This window comes from Microcebus murinus, unplaced genomic scaffold (genome assembly GCF_040939455.1).
Source record: "Microcebus murinus isolate Inina unplaced genomic scaffold, M.murinus_Inina_mat1.0 scaf044_hap2_Mmur4.0, whole genome shotgun sequence".
NCBI lineage: Eukaryota > Metazoa > Chordata > Mammalia > Primates > Cheirogaleidae > Microcebus > Microcebus murinus.
The window spans coordinates 62,387-79,743 of record NW_027438990.1 but is presented as its reverse complement, the minus strand read 5'-3'; the positions used below and the strand labels follow the sequence as shown (position 1 = coordinate 79,743).

The window sequence follows — 17,357 nt, the reverse complement described above, 5'->3', positions numbered from 1 at the left end:
AATTGTCCTTGGCTAACATGTAGATATCCAATAGAATTTTCTAGTTTGAACCAATATGCTGCCACCTCCATCAGTCATTTATTGGTTTAGTAGCTTCTTTGTGGATAACTGTGGATTTTGTCTGTACTCAATCATGTTGTCTGTGAATAAAAACAGGTTGACCTCCTCCTCTAAGATCTGAATAGCTCTACTTTCTTTTCCTGTTTTTATTGCACTGGGAAGAGGCTGCAATATGTTTCCTAGAAGTGGCGACAGCAGCCACTCTGCCTTGTTTCCAATCCTAGGGGAGAAAGGTCAGTTCTCCGTCAGTTCTCAGTCTGTCAGATTGTTGGCGGCTGATTCTGGCGTTATGCCTTATACTAATCGTTCCCTATAGCCTGTAATGTACGGGTGCTGCATGACGTAACGATAGTCAGCATTTTCTTCAGACACGGTTGCTGCCTCGTGACATGATAAGAGGCCTGAGTTTCTGCATGTAAGCAAATGCTGCCCGGCTCCCACACGGAGGGCCCCTGTGGTAGGAGTCTGGAGGCCGATTTAATAAAGAAAACACTCCCAAAACCTGGCCCCCGTTTGAAGGTTAATAATCAATGACAGATAAGACTGCTCAGAGAAAAAGTGACTTAAGACACACACAACCATAGGGGTCAGCCACTGGCTGAGAGAGAGCCGCTGGCTAAAAAAAAAGCACACAAAGTCCTTCTGATGGCTGCATTATTTAACATTGCTTTTCTCGGCCTTGGCTTTTAAGTCATGTCTGGCACTAGCGCCTCAAGTAACCGTTTCGAGGTCTGAGACCATACAAAATTATTACCTGATGAAACAGCTCCAAAATTAACAGTTATCGCTACTATGCCAAAATGCTCACATACAAAAAAAACTTAAATCTAAAAAATATAAAAATAAAGCGACCAATATATTAGACATTCAAGTCATTTCATGCCCATATGTGTCTGTGTTATTATTTTTATGTTCTATGTCCATCTTCTGTCCTATAATCAGGCCACAACACAGATCAAAGTGGGATATTGCAGATCTCATCCTTGGAAAGTACGTGTTCTCTGCTATTTCCAGATTACTGAGAATTTTAATCACAAATTGGTATTAAAGTTTATCAGATGATTTTGCATGTGGTTTTCCTACTTTGCTCCTTTAAAGGAATAAAATACATTATTTGTTTTTTAAATATTTTAATTGTGGAAAAAACACATAACATAGAATATGCATCTTAACTATTTTTAAGCACAGAGTTCAGTGGTAATAAGTATATTCACAATGTTGTGCAACACATCTCCAGAGCTTTCTTGTCTTGCAAAACCAAAACTCCACCCCATTATCTACAGTTCCCTAAGTCTTCCCATCCCCTACTTTCTGGTAACCACTGCTCTACTTCTGTTTCTACTTCCACTCAAGGAAGTGGAATCACAGAGTTCTGGTTTTTTTGGTGACTGAGAATTTCACTTAGCACAGTGTCCTCAAGGTCCTTCCATTTGGTGGCATGTGTCAGAAAGTCCTTTCTAAAAGGAAGAATAGTATTTTGTATTCAGTTAGACATGCTTTTGTGTATCCATGCATCTGTCACTGGAAACTTGGGTCACTTCCACTTCTTGGCTATTGTGAATAATTCTGCCATGGACATGGGTTTGCCAGCATGTGATCAAGTCCCTGCTTCCAGTCATTTTCATATATATGCACAAGGGCACTTGCTGATTTAGACTAATGCTGCTTGTGATTTATGAGGAATTACTTACTCATGTCACCCCTTTCATTCCCTCGTCAGTTGCCGTGTTATGCCCACAACACTCCACCTGGAGTCTCCTACTGAGCTGCCAACACACGTGTCTAGCTGTGTCCCTGATGTCCCCACTCTGACGCCAGGTGGACTGTCAGGACTGACCCTGCCCTGCAAAGCCCTCCCTCCGCAGCCCCTGTGGACACAGCTCCCTTCCAGGAGCTCAGAGTATGACTCTGGATCATCCGTGTTTTCTAGTCCCCTGATGACCACGCCCATCAGAAACCTTGTGAGCGTGACCAACCACACGTCCCACATCACGTGCTCACCCCGGCCCTGCCCCCCTGCTGCAGCCACCGTCCCTCCCCCTGATGGCGCCTTCCCAGTCTCCCTGACCAGGGCAGCCAAGGTCCTGTCACGGTGCAAGTGCAGTCCTGTCTCTGCTGTCCCCAAAGACTCTGGGTTCCTGGGTGTCAGCACCGTTCTCCCCCTGCTCCTCCTCCTGTCGCCTCTGCTATCACACACAGGACCCAGAGAGTCCCCAGCACCCAGCCTGCCGCTGCCTCTGAGCACTGCGCTCACTGTTCTCTCTTCCCTCCTCCTGGGACGCTTTTCCTGACTCACACGCACAGCCTGACTTCTCACCGCCCTCACCCTGTGCCCAGACACCACCTCCTCACACGTCACACGGAAACTGTCCCCAGTGTGTCGTACTCTCCTTTCTCTGAGTTATTTTCTCTCTAACCCAGGTAGCCACTCAGCATGGCCTCACATTCTTTATTCATTTTCACCCTTTTCCATCCAGTCTGCAGAGCAACAGCTCCCGATGACGGACCTGAGGATGCATGTGCGGACGCGCCCTGCATGCACAGTAGGGCTGGGACGGCGCAGGGGACACCAGCAGCCACCAAGGACGTCTGTTAGTGAATGGAGTGACCCACCCTCCAGTTTGTATCACATGAGATTCATGCACGCACGCACACACACACACACACGCACGCACACACACACACACACGCACGCACACACACACACCTGGAGGACAGTGGAGACGGGGCCTGCAGGTGGCCAGGGCTGGCAGAGATAGGGGTGGGAAGGGAAGGGCATTTCAGGAGGAGGAACTGCACATGCAAAGCCTCAGAGTCACAGAGGGCTTGACCTAGGGGTTGTGGGGACACGTGGGGAGATGCAGGGAGGGAGGGATCAGGAGGACAGTCCAGCTGGGGACAGACCCTGTGAGGTCCCCAGTCCTGGCCATGGCATTTGCACCTTGTTCTCCAGCAATGGGGGAGGCACGGCCATCCGCACTGCACAGGGCTGAACGAGGACACTTCTGGAGGCCCAGTCTGGAGGCCTGTGCTGGGGAGAGACAGAGGCAGGGGTGGGGTGGACTCAGGGAGCAGGGAGGAAGTGAGGCTGCAGGAATGACCAGGGCCTGGTGGAGAAAAGTGCTCAGGATGAGCCGAGCTCAGGAGAAGGAGGGACAAGAGTGAGTGACCCATGGGATGTGGGGGAGGGGGTCAAGGTGGGGAACCTCACCCTGGATCTGCATATAGAGACTGAGCTACCCAGTCGTCAGCTGGACGGGGGACCCAGCAGGACAAGGGGGCTCGGGGACGAGATGGAGTGCTCGACTTGGCCATGCTACCAGAGCAATACTGGAGGCCATCACAGAGGAGGTGTCCAGTGGGTTGTGGGTGCTGAGATGCCACATCACTCACCTGAGGGATTATCCCGTGACAGTGTCTGCATCCTCCATGCCCCCTGCTGCCCGGTGCACCTTCCCCCTGCGGGACCTCACTCTGAGGGAACAGACCAGGGCCTGTCATTAGGGCAGGACCGGGGTGCAGAGGGCAGCAGCCTCACCTCCCTGGGCCCTGTCAGGGGCAGGAGGGGACTGAGGAGGAGAGAGCAGGTCTAGGCCCCAAGGCCCCCTCGATGACAGCAAGAACGTCCCCCCTGGACCCTTGTCCAGAGCTGGGGACAGACACCACTAGCCGCGTGGGATCTCACCCCCCGCTCAGCCCTGCTGGCCCAGGCCCTGTCCCCTTTCTGGTCCCTCCAGCACAGGGCGTGGGGATCAGGGTCGTGTCCCCAGCCCTCCCACCCCTCCCCTTGGTCCCAGGCCGTGCTCACCTGAGGAAGACGAGGCACAGGCAGAGAAGCAGGATCTTCACAGCAGATCCCACGACGGCCACCAGAGTCACCTCTGCCATGGGCCCCGGTTTCCCTGTGGACAGTGGGGTGAGCCGGCTTCCCCTCGAAACCACAGTCCACGTCCTTCCTCCCTTACTGGGACTCGGTTGTGGGCTCCCCAGGCCTCACTATGTCCCTGGGTGTGGGGCCACCTCAGCACAGGGCTGACCCACCCTGCCCAGACGGACCACAGCAGGCGGAGGGCTCTGGCCCCGGGGACTCTCTGGGCACACAGCTGAGTGTGACCCTGAGCGGGGCACAGCCCTCTGACCCCACTGAGCCCAGGGGCTGCTTGCTTGGTGACCCGGGGCTGCAGGTCATGGCTGGGCTCTGGTGTGCAGCCCCTGACACTCACGCTGCAGGGAGAGGCTCAGGGAGACATGCTGGGAGCCCATAGGGTTCTCAGCTCGGCAGGTGACTTCTCCTTCATCCCTGAGGTGCACTCGAGGCAGCTCCAGCTCCCCAGGGTTTGAGGGCTGAGAGGAGTACAGGGTCAGGCCCCCCCGGGTCCAGCTCAGCCTGGCAGGGGGGTTGCTGCTGACAGCACAGACCAGGCGCAGGGACTGGCCCTCTAGGACTGACACAGATGAGCCGTTCCCAAGATCAGTGGGTGCTGTAGAGAAAGAGACAAGGGTCAGAGAGACAGAGAGATCTGAAGACAGGAAGGAAGGACAGAGAAAGGGACTGGTGAGGGGAGCAGACAGGGACTGCAGTGGAGGAAAACACACACTGTCAACCCTCCCTGTTGTAAATGTAAATTGTACAACCTCAATCCAGAAACACTTGGTCATATTTCTCAATATTAAAGAAAACTCAGGACCTGTCTATATCATTTATAGGAATTATCAGACAGACAAACACACACATGTGAAAGGAGATAGAAGATATTCCTTGCAGTGTGTCTGTGGTAGGATAAAATAATGCCATGATTTTCCATTAGCATAAGATGTATATACACTCAGGGTCCACCCATGCAGGGGGACACCACACAGTCACACAGAAGCACGGGGACAGGCTGCACTACTGACGTCAAGCCACCTCTGAGGTCCTGCAGGTGAACAGACCAAGGCTCGGAGCAGCCTGTGGGGACCCCGGTGGGTTCTGGGGAGGGAATGGGCCTCTAGTACATAAACTATTGGGAAATACACACAGGAGGCTGAGGAAGTGTTCAGGGATGGAAGACAAAGGGCCTGAAGGTCGGCTCTGCTGTGAGTGTCGCCCTGTCCTTGTTGTGGGCCAAGGGGTTGTGGAGGTGTCTGAGGGGAGGGAGGAGCCCTGGGGTAACCAGCAAGGGGGGCCCAGGTGACCCGGTAGGTCCAGGTGAGGAGGACGCGCCTGCCCTGATGGAAGAGGCCCTGCACCCACAACCCAGGTAGGGCCCGTCCTACCTGAGCCATTTCCTCGGAGGAAAGTCACGGTCAAGTTCTGAGGAGAGTCTGGGGCAGAGAGACACAGCAGCCCCAAGTCACTGCTGAGGGCTGGGTGGATGCTACCTCTGTCCCCAGGAGCCATGTCAGGGGGGAAGGTGGATCCAAGTCCTCCTGAGCCTCCCCACCTGGACCCAGGTCCCCACACCCCGTGTGCAGCCCTGACCCCATCCCACTGCAATGGGGACCCCAGCAGGACCCCAGGCTTCCCAGCCCAGCTCTCACAGGACACATTGAGGTGGACGGTCCTTGTTCTTGTCACACCATCCTCAGGCAAGGTCACCTGGCAGGTGAGGCTGGTGCCGTGGTCCTGGGGCTGAGGGGTGATTGTGAGCACCGAGGAACAGCCAGTGGTGCGTTTCTGAAGCGACACAGAGGCCCCCACCCAGGAGAAGATGGGGGGTGTCTGATGCTGGCAGGAACAGGGCACAGAGCAGGTCAGCTTGCTGGGGCGGCCGCACTCCAGGGTCCCCGGGAGGAGGATGTCGGGCAGCAGGGCTGCAGAAAATAGGGGGACACAGGGTCAGGAGGGTCCGAGGTGCAGCCCTGAGAGGACGCAGGCTCTGGTCCAGCTCCTCCCCTGAGCCCGACAGGCTTCACCCCCAGCCCCTCTCAGACCAGGGGTCCAAGCCCAGCCCTGTCCTGTAACCCCCACCACCTCCCCTATGGGCACCCCCGGAGCTTGAGCCTTACCCGTCACATGCACAGAGAGCTTGTTTTGTGCATAACTCCATTTCAACCTTCCTCGCTCCATCCGAAAAAAGTATGAACCCTGGTCCCTCCTTGTGGCATCTATGATGCTCAGGGAGCAGTGGTTCCTGCTGGGATCCCCAAGGAGGTGAAATCGGCCCTGAGTCTCCTCCTGCGCTGTCCTAGCTAGGTTGTTTGTGGCCACGGGAGCACCATGGAATGCATCGGCCCCTTCCCGGAACCAGTAGCCATGAACAGGGTCAGAGTGGTTCCAGCCATACCAGGGATAGGAGAAGGAGCAGGGCACACGGACACACATGCCCTCCTGCACCGTCACCACACTCTGCATTTGCAGCCTGTAACCTCCCCTGTCCCCTCCCCATCCCTCCACCCCCGCCATCCCCCAGAGCAGGGCCAGCAGCAGCAGCATGTCTGGGCGCAGGTGCCAGGGCCGCCGGGGACAGTCTGCTCCTCGGGGTTCTTCTCTCGGGAACTGAGAGCTGCAGGACTTAGAGGAGGCCCCACAGGAAGACGGGAGTGAGGTCAGAACTGTGACCCTCCTCAGAGAGGAACTTCACACCCTGACACTGTCAGGGCCAGGGCAGGACTCCCAGATCAATTGTCACCACCCACGTCCACTCCTGGGGAGCCTGTGCCTAGAAAGGGCTAGATTCACCCAAGTTCCCACCCCATGAAGAGCCAAAGAATATCTCCTGCTTCCCTGACAACACCCTTCCTTTTGGGGTACCTTTCCTTGAAGGTGACAATAGGTCCCACCTGGCCAGACCTTGAATCACAGGATATGGGTGATTGTGGCAGTCAGGGGTGGGGCTCAGGGACATGGTGTTGGGGGAGGACCAGGCGGGGTGGCATCAGCCTCCTCCCCACTCAGCAACCACGCGTGGCCGTCCCCTCTCTGCAAATGGAGGTCAGCACAGCAGACCCGGATCCTGTATTCATGGAGTCACCGTCCAGGGGGAGACAGTGAATCACCTGACCTCTGCGCTCCCTGTGACAGTAGGTTCACGAGTGACACAGAGGCAGGGTGGGGGTGGCTCCCCCTGGGCTGCAGGTGCAGCGTCAGGAGGACTGAGCACAGGCACATGGGGGTCACGGTTGAGGATTCCACAAGGGACCAGAAGGGAGCCCGGCTCACGGGAGTCCTGAGAACCTGAGGCTGCCATTGTTGTTCAGTGCGATTTTACAAGACAGAAAGTGAGAAAGGGAAGGGAACGATTTTACAAGGGTAGAAACTTCTCTTTTCGTCAACACATTCTGGGCATAGGGTCAGATTTTGTCACCACTGTCACCTCACTCAGCCACACTTCTGGCTCCTCCAGAGCATGTCGGGTCCCCGGCCACCAGGGCTTTGCTGCAGGTTCTGCTCCCGGGACTGTCCCCGGGAAGGGGAGACAGGGAGCCAGGAACACCAGCCCTGGGGCTGCCCACCCTCAGGGAAGTCAGAGTTAAGGGGGAGAAGAAACTTGCACTGGAATTCAAGTCAAGATGATTTTAAACTGTGGGTGGAGGCTGGAAGTGAGGGAAGTTCTGAAGGGGAAAAAACTGACCTGGGTTGATTTTATTCAAACTTATTCTGAGGGGAAATACTAGACACATAGACAAAAGTGACCACAAATAAACCTCTCAGTGATTTACAGAAATGAACACCCAGGACCACCCATTTTTCCCCCTTGCTGTGGCCAAGCGCCACTCCTTCCTGGAGGGGTCCTGCCCCACAGTAATGCTAATTATCTCCCAGGTTTCTTTTCTTATTAATTGTACATCTGAGCATGCTGCCTGGAATCCTGTGGCCTTGAGAATGTTTTCTTGAATCCTTCTACACGTAGAAAATTACAGCCTTTTCTTCCACTCACCCTCATGGCTTGTCCTGTCCCCTGCTGTGCTCTGACAGCCCATTCCCTGGGGTGTCCTTGGGCTGTTGTGACTGAGGAGGGACAGTGCAGGGTGTGAGCAGGCACAGCCGCCCCAACCACCATTTCCTGCATCTCCAGCTGGTGTCACCTCCTGCAGCCTCATTCCCCTCCAGCTCCTGTCCTTCTCTCTTTCCCAGCAGGGAAGCTGCAGCACTGCAGTGGTCAGAAGGGCTGTGCTGTGGCTTCTCAGTTTCCCAGAGTCCCCAATTTGCAATTTAATGAGAGATTCAGAAAAGGGAGATGAGTCATAGGGACACCACAGAGACTCTAACCCTGTGCCAAAGAGGAACTTATGATCCACTTATGACCCACTAGGGCTGGGAGGCCCTCTGGCCCCGCTTCCCCAATATGCAGAGAAGGCACTGAGGTCCCAAATGACAAGTGTGATGACCAGAATGTCTGTGACCCGCCCTTCCCAGATCCATATGGTGAAATCCTGACTCCAAAGGCAATGGTTTCAGAAGGTGAGGTCTTCGGGAAGTGATTGGATCATGACAGTGAGCCCTAAAGAATGGGATTTGTGCCCTTATAGAAGAGACCAGGAGGGCTTGTCTGTACCGTTCTCCACGTGAGAACACAGAGAGAAGGAGGCCCTCCTGGGACACCAAACCTGCTGGCATCTTGATCTCACACTTCCCAGCCTGGAGAACTGTGAGAAATAAATTTCTATTCTTTAAAGGAAGAATGCATTTTGTGATATTTTTTATAGCAGCCTGAGTGGACTAAGGTTCTCACTGAATTGCCCAAATCAGATGGGTGCCCTGTCTCATGTACAACTATCTGCTCAGGAGACACTTGGTCAAATTTGGTCTGTCCAGGAGTGACGGGGCTGGGAGAGGGGAAGCTTGCCTTAATTAGACAGGGAAGAATTGTCAAGTTTCTCTGATATGATGAGAGAAGAAATTTCATTCATTCATTCATGCATTGACTCAACAGCCAGGCACTAAGCATTAATGCTATGCCTCGACATTTCTGGGAAAGGTGTGAATAGCACAGACCCAGTCCTAGCCTTTGATCAGAGCAACATCTGCTTTGGAGACAGACAAATCACCTGACATTTCCAAGGTCAGAGGGTGGGTGGCTGTGATGGGGAGGCACAGACAGGTGATGGGGGGATCTTGCTCTTCTGGAGTGGATGGTGAGTTCTCAGGAAGGAAAGGGCAGAGGAGACACAGTAGGGACTCCCAGGCAGTCACTGTGGATGTTACTGTCCTGGAACCCATGAATCCCTGCAGCAGAAAAGGGGAAGGCTTTGTGCAGTCTCTACACACATTTCCACTTCATGCTGTCCAGACCCTTGACGGAGAGAAGCAATCCCCCTCAACAGATAGAGGAGGCATCTGACACTCAGGCCCCCGAGCAGCTGTAGGAACTTGTATCCAAATAAAGCCCCAAACAACGCCAGTCCACCCAGTGCAAAGAAAGTATCCCTTTCATTACACGATGGAGTTCATTATTACTATTGTCCCCTCTTTTTCAGTCTGGATTGCACTCGTGACTGCTTTGACCCATATGATGTGGAGGACAAGATGCTCTGGTCTTCCATGGAAACCAAAGCTTCTGTGTGAGCATATCAGGGCACTCTTATAAACAGACGTGCTACATGCAATAGAACTGAGCTGTCAGATGTCCAGCCCTAGTCCAGGACATGACTTCAATGCAACTGTCTGAAAGAGTCCAAAGAAAATCTAGTAATGAAACTGCCCGGCTCAGCCCCAGCCAAGCTGCAGCACTGAGACATACAGTGAAAAGATTGCATTGGCCACTGAGTTTGGGGATGGTTTGATGTGCGGCAGTAGATAACTAAAACAGTGGCCCCATGAATCATTGCTAATAGGGAAAAGGGAAAGCTGGAGGTTTCCTTGCCTGACTAATTTATCTACATGGTGTATTTAAAGTGTTAAGGATTACTTGCAAAGGGTAATTCAAAGTCTTCAGTGAAGAATTCCTGTGGAGACTTTGATCTTCAGCAACTTAGCCTAGATGGAAGCACATTTCCCAGAATCTCCTTCCCCATGTGCTTCCAGGTTAAAGTTGACATAAGAGAAGAAGGAAATTGAAGCAGAACCCACAATGCTCTGAGTGCCAGTGGACAGCCAGATGCTACTGCAGCTCTCACACATGGTAGCTGACACCAGGCCCACCTCGTTGCTGAGGCATAGCAGCTGCTGAACTGCTGGGCTGCAAGGAGGCTGCTGGGAACGGCCACTGGCTGGGCATCAGGGAGCAGAGAACCGTAGAGTGACACATGCATTGGTGGCACAGGTGTCTAAGACAGTGTGCAGTGACACGCAAAGAATCCAGGAAAATGGCATCCCTAATATTCCGCTTTTCCTAACACATTGTCTCAGCTCCCTCTGACCTGACCAGTGGAGCCATTTGCCTGTTCATGGGAGCCCCGTCTTCCCAGGCCAAAGGGCAGGAAACACCTCAGTATGCAGAATGCTCAGCGTCCAGGTGTGTGTTTCTGTGTGAGTGTGTAAGTGTGTGGGTGTGTGGGCCAGAATTGGGAGAGAGAAGGAGAGAGAGACTCTGATTGTGTGAGAGAGATTGAGTCTGTCTGTGTGTCTGTGAGTCTGCACGTGCTGAGCATCAGCCTCCTAGGACAGTGGGACAGTTACTTTCATGTTTCAACTTGATAGGTCCATGAGGTGCTCAGATAAAACCTTATTCTCTTTGCGTGTGTGAGTGGGTTTGCAGACCACATTAGCATATGAGTCAGAGGATCAGTTGGGTAGATGGGCATCGCCTACACCTCTGAGGCCTCAATAGCCTAAAACTGGAGCAGGGGAGGATTCCTTCCTTCCCGTCTTCTCCATGGGGCTGGTACACCCGCCTTCTGCTGCCCTCGAGCAGCACTGACACCACCGGTTTCCTGGTCCTGCAACTCGCAGGTGGCAGATTGGAGGGATATCGCGGCCTCTGAGATGACCTGAGTCAATCCCTGAGGATAAATTTTCATGTGCATACATACATACATATGTGTGTACATTATGTGCCCCATAATGGGATGGGTTCTGTTTTTCTAGAGACAACTGATACAGCCATAAGGGGAAAGACAGGAAAGTCTCATGGGCCACTTTCCTACTTTGACTTTATTCCTGCTGTAAGTATGAAAGCCTGGGAGTGACAGGGTCATATATGTGTTTTCAGGCATCCACTCTGGGCACCCTTAGGGAGAGGGGGCGGGAGGGGCGGCTGGAGGGTAACAGGAGAGTGAGAAGGATTCTGGGGCCTCCTATAATCCCATATGTTGTGGGCAGGGACTCCGGTAACCCAAAGCAGAACAACCTCATTCACATTAGTAACCCCTGAGAATATTGAACCCAGCTTTGCTGACAGCAGATGATACACATGCAGAAATACACATCACAGACTTAGGGGGAAAGGTAAAAGATCTAGTATACTGTAGGAACCACATTTTGGTGAAAACTGTACAGTGTTAACACGTAATTCTTTTTCCTTTTTCTTTTTCTTCTCTTTAAGACAGAGTCTTGCTCTGTTGTCCTAGGTAGGGTACAGTGGCATCATCATAGCTCACTGCAACGTCAAACTCCTGGGCTCAACTGATGCTCTTGCCTCAGTCTCCTGAGTAGCTGGGAGTACAGGCAGATGCCAACACGCACAGCTAATTTCTCTATTTTTAGTAGAGATGGGGACTCCCTCTTGCTAAGACTGGTCTCTAACTCCTAACCTCAAGCAATCCTCCTGCTTCAACTTCCCAAAGTGCTAGCATAACAGGCATAAGCCACCCTGCCTGGCCACAAGGTAACTTTTAAGTGGTGGGATCACAAGGAGCTTAAGACAGGTCTGCCATCAGAGGACTGGGACAGGGAACAGGAGGGAACAGGGATGGGCAGGACAGTGGGAGGTACATACATGGGGACAGGGGCAGACAGGACACAAAGGGGCAGGCAGTGGGGTGTGAGCGGACAGTTTCCAAAGAGAAGCTGACAGTGATGTCCCACGTCTGTCCCTCAGGGCCTGGTATCCACAGCTCAGTTATGTCTAGAGAAGGAGGGGTGAGTCAGGCCTCCCAGCCCAGCTCCACTGGGGGCCCCACACCTGCACAGCCAACACGGGTCTCAGGTCACAGTTGGTCAGTTTAATTCCATGATGAGGTCATGGACAACATAGTGAGGTATCCATCCCCTATTCCCTATCTATCTTTACTGTCTTTTTTAGGGCAAACTTGTTATTACTGATAAACAGAATATCATCTACTTAATTATTCTTTACCATTCTCTCACACTATTAAAATTAAGCTTCATGAAGGATTTTGTGTCCTTTTATTTATTGCTCAGTACGCCCTTCTTGAAAAAGCTTGGCATATGTTAGGTGCTCATTGAATACTTATTTGAAAATTGTAAGGAAATTTTTTTTTTTGAGACAGAGTCTCACTTTGTTTCCCGGACTAGAGTGAGTGCCATGGCATCAGTCTAGCTCACAGCAACCTCAAACTCCTGGGCTCAAGTGATCCTCTGCCTCAGCCTCCCAAGTAGCTGGGACTACAGGCATGCACCACCATGCCCGGCTAATTTTTTGTATATATATTTTTAGTTGGTCAATTAATTTCTATTTTTAGTAGAGACGGGGTCTCGCTAAGGGTGGTTCGAACTCCTAACCTCGAGCAATCCGCCCTCCTTGACCTCCCAGAGTGCTAGGATTACAGGTGGGAGCCACCAGGCCCGGCCTTGTAAGGAAATTTGGAAGGAGCAAAATAGGAGTGGAGGGGGATGATGTGGGAGGGCAAGTCAGGGAAGGGATCACTGGTGGAGTTTGAGCAGCCACTGAGACTCACATATTGAGGATACAGTTTATATGAATGTCACACTGTTCCTCTGGACCAAGTGTCACTAAGGCAGAAGTAACCAGTATGCAGGAAACTCTCACTATGCTCCAGGACTGGTGTTTTCCATGTACATCCTTATTTAATCCTCACAGCAGCCCTGTGAGATAGGACATCTTGCATTCATTTTGCAGAACAGGAAATTGAGACATGGAAGGAAAAGTAGCTCACCCAATGTCATGCTCTCAGCATATAAAAGAGCATAGATTGGTTCCCAGGCCTCTGGGAACAAAAGATAATATCAATATAGCAGGAAATTCAGTGTATTAACACATTGACTATGGGGAGTTAAATCTCCATGAATCAGACTTCGGTCTCCCTTCCCATAGACGATGTGAATCTTCTCACTCAGTCCAATGACCTGTCACTTCCTACTGGATCCTGATCTCTGAGCAGTCACTGGAGGTGCCCTCCAAAGGATTCATCCTAGGGAATCTGAGGGAGGCATAACACAGCTCCTCCTCCATCCCCATGGTAGAGGCAGCCCCCAAAAATTGATGGGTCAGAGGAGCTATGGAACTTGGACCTCTTCTGGTGTTCCTGTGGGAGAGGAGAGAAGGGGCCAGAGAGGGGCAGTGGGAGGGGGACCTTGAGAAGGCAGAGAGGGTCCATGAACTTAGTCTGATTCTGAGAGGACATTTCTTCACCCTTCTATGCTTTCATCAAACATTTCTTAAGGTCCACTTATTCAGTTAATGAACACATAGAGCACTTACTGATTCACTTCCAATTCTCCTGAACACTCACGGAGATGTCTTTGGAAAACACTATTATTTTACCCATTTTACAGATAGGGAAATGAAGTCTAACAGAAGTTAGATACCTCCCTAGCTGACACATTTATTGACCATGAACTCAACCCCAGAGCTCCCTGAGAACTCCTGTGTGCTGGGAACTAAATCCACAGGCAGGCAGCAAAGCAGAGGTGGCCCTGTGACCTCCAGTGCTTAAGGAGATGAAGACAGAAGCAGAGTAGTGATACACATGCAACTGCAAATTGTGACCCTGTGCAGGTGAACAGGAGAGAGTAGAAGAACAAAGGTCTTATCAGACCCAAACTTGTCTTCGTGGAGCTCACAGTGTCGCTGAGAAGCCAGGGGAATACAGTCACCACAAGAAATGAAAAGCCCTATGCAAATAAGTTCATGTGGTGTCATTGAAGACAGGAAGTCAGATTCTTCTAGAAATGGCAAAGATTTAGCGAGTGTAGCCATTTTCTCCTGCAGGCCCATTTCTTGCCTCTACATTTACTGCAACATGTCTCAAAAGAGTCCTTGGCACTCACGGTTTCTACTTCCTCCCTTCAGTTCTCTCTTGAACTCTCTGCAATGAAGATACATCTCCACTAGGCTACCAGAACTCTTTTTGACAAATACACTGCGATACCACTTACTTAAATTCAAATGGTCGTTTTCAATCCCTCTCTTACAGGGATTATCAGTGTTCGAAACAAATGACTAGTCTCTCTTCCCTATAGTTCCTTGTTCTCTTGGTCACCAGGACCCTACCCTTGTGATCTCCTGGTCATTCATTCCTCTTCCCTAGCTGCTCCATTTCAGTCTTCTTGCCGTTTACACCTCATCTCCCTGACACTAAAAGCTGGAATTTCCCAGGGCTTTGTCTGTCGAACTGGAAGGAGACACTGGGACTTTCTTGCATACAGTATGAGTTAATAAAAGCTTGAGAAGTACAAGAATTTCATCTTAGTAATCATAGACAATTGAAATGCATAGAAAAATACCTTCTGATGAATAAGAAGGAGCAGATGTATAAACATGCAGAAAACCCCTCTTACCAGGCATTATCCCATTGGAAGATTTGAGAAACATTGAGATTTGAGAAAGATCAATTGCATTGATCAGATGGGAATGTGCCTTTTCTGGAAACAGGTTTGCATGTGGAAATGTCATCATCATTAATCAGGGCCATTTTTCTAAGCCTTCCAGCCCTTCACCTTTTGCTGGTTCCACAATTTCCATCTCCATGGGGCTTGTGGCTGCTTTCACAGCCTCTCCCACAATATGTAAATCAGACACTGTGCAGGAAGTACCCAGTGTAGTTAATGTTCACTTAAAAACTGAGACAGCCACATACAGAAGAATGAAACAGGACCTCTATCTCCCACCGCTCACAAAAATTAATTCAAGATGGGTAAAAGACTGAAATGTAAGGCACAAAACCATATAATTTGATAAGAAATTTTAGGTAAAACTCTTCTAGACATTGGTCTACACAAAAAACTTATGATCAAGACCACCATGTCAATTACAGCAGCAACAAAAATAAATACATGGGATGTGATTAAATTAAAATACTTATGCACAGCTAACGAGTAAATACACAACCTACACAATGGGAAAAAAAGATTTGCAATCTACCCTTCCAATATAGGGCTAATACTTGAAATCTATAAAGAAATAAAATCAACAAGAAAATATCCAACAACCCCATGAAAAAGTGTGCAAAAGGCAAAAACAAAATTTTCTCAAAAGAAGGTAGACCAATGGACAACCAACTTGAAAAAATGCTCAACATCACTAACCATCAGGGAAATGCAAATTAAAACCACAATGAGATAACACCTTACTCCTGTTAGAATGGCTTTTATTATAAAGTACAAAAACATTAGATGATGGCATGAATGTAGACAGAAAGGAATTCTTATACACTTTTGGTGGGATTGTAATTTAGTACAACTCCTATGGAAAACAGTATGGAGATTTCTCAAAGAACTAAAATTAGACCTACCATTTGATCCAGTAATCCCACTACTGGGTATCTATCCAAAGGAAAAGAAGTAATTTTATAAAAAGACACCTGAACTCAAATGTTTATTGCAGCACAATTCACAATAGCAAAGATGTGGAATCAACCAAAATGCCCATCAATTCATAAGTACATTAACAAAATATGATATATGTATATCATGGTAGTACTACTAGGCAATAAAAATGAATTAATGCCTTTTCCAATAATTTGGAAGGAAATGGAGACCATTATCCTAAGTGAAGTATCACAAGAATGGAAAAACACACACGACATGTACTCTCTAATAAATTGGAACTCACTGATGGGCAGGCAAGTACATAGAGGAAAGTAAAAGTCTCCGGAGAGGAGGGGAAGGGCAAAAACCCAGCTAACCAGTACAGTGAACACTACATGGGTTATGGGCACATTTAGACACTGACTCAAGCCATGTATCAGAAACTAATTTTGAAGTAAAAAACAAACAAAAATTTCTAAAAGCAGAATAACATGTTTATGGGAATTTCTCTTTTTTTTTTTTTTTTGAGACAGAGTCTCGCTTTCTTGCCTAGGTTAGAGTGAGTGCCGTGGCATCAGCCTAGCTCACAGCAACCTCAAACTCCTGGGCTACAGGCACGAGCCACCATGCCTGGCTAATTTTTTTTATATATATTTATTAGTTGGGCAATTAATTTCTTTCTATTTTTTTATAGTAGAGACAGGGTCTCCCTCAGGCTGGTTTTGAACTCCTGACCTTGAGCAATCCGCCTGCCTTGGCCTCCCAGAGTGCTAGGATTACAAGCGTGAGCCACCACGCTGGGCCCTATTTATGGGAATTTCATTAACTACCTTTATAAATGTCACTGATCTTTTTAAAAGGATTTTTTCTATTGACATTCATTTGGTTAACCTGTTATTATTAAAATGTATTAAGTCTATGAACAAATGTAGAATTTGTACATTGAACTTTAAAGCTTAGAACAACTAGGTTTGGTGGTCTATAACTTTAATAAACTGAGTATTGATTTGAGACACCGAGATATCCTCAAGAGACTTTTCCGTGCGCAGTTGCCATGCTCAGGGTTTGAAGGGCTCACACGGACTCACCAGCTGGGGGATTCCCCACCAGCTCCATAGACACTCACTTCCTGCCACCCCATGCACACATGTGAGATATAAGAAATACATACTTGGTTTTCATCCCTACTTCCTGACATACAGCTCCTAAAACCCGGGTAGATAGGGGCACTAGGATAACTTTTTGTTCTAATATTTGGTCTTTGGCCCCTGGTTGATGCAGAACCCATGAGACATTTCTAATATTCTTCATGATAGGAGCGTCTTTTGTTCTAATGAGATGATGGTGGGAGGGCCCCTAGATGGCCTCAGGAGGGGTGCTGGTTGCCAGGGGAACCAACCATGTGATTGGAAGGTTGGAACTTTCAGTTTGTCTTCCAGCTGAAAACCTCTGGGGAGGGAAGAGGGACTGAAGGTTATTGATCACCTGTGGTCAACCATATAATCAACTATGCCTAGAAGTTTCATGAAAACCTTAAAGGGCTGGGTTCATTGAGTTTCTGGGAAGCTGAACAGGTGGAGGTTCCTGGAGGGTGGTGTCCATGACATGGTCATGGAAGCTTCACACCGTACCTGCCACGCCTTGCCCTGTGCATCTCTTTCATCTGGTGCTTCATCTATATCCTTTGTTAACAAACCAGAAAACCCAGTAGAAGTAAGTAAATGTTTCCTTGATGTTTGTGAGTAACTCTAGCAAATTAATCCAA

At 49.7% G+C, this 17,357-nt stretch overlaps 1 protein-coding gene across 1 annotated transcript; it reads right to left on the bottom strand.

The window, feature by feature from the left end:
- Positions 1-1,194: 1,194 nt before the first annotated feature.
- On the bottom strand, positions 1,195-6,577 carry LOC105865548 (sialic acid-binding Ig-like lectin 8). The gene is made up of 7 exons (XM_075999923.1): positions 6,049-6,577; positions 5,581-5,853; positions 5,317-5,364; positions 4,284-4,541; positions 3,869-3,962; positions 3,454-3,534; positions 1,195-3,091 (listed from the first exon to the last, which is right to left on the bottom strand). The coding sequence occupies exons 1-6, from the start codon at positions 6,473-6,475 to the stop codon at positions 3,462-3,464; spliced, it is 1,173 nt and encodes a 390-aa protein (XP_075856038.1). The 5' UTR covers positions 6,476-6,577; the 3' UTR covers positions 1,195-3,091; positions 3,454-3,461.
- Positions 6,578-17,357: the final 10,780 nt, after the last annotated feature.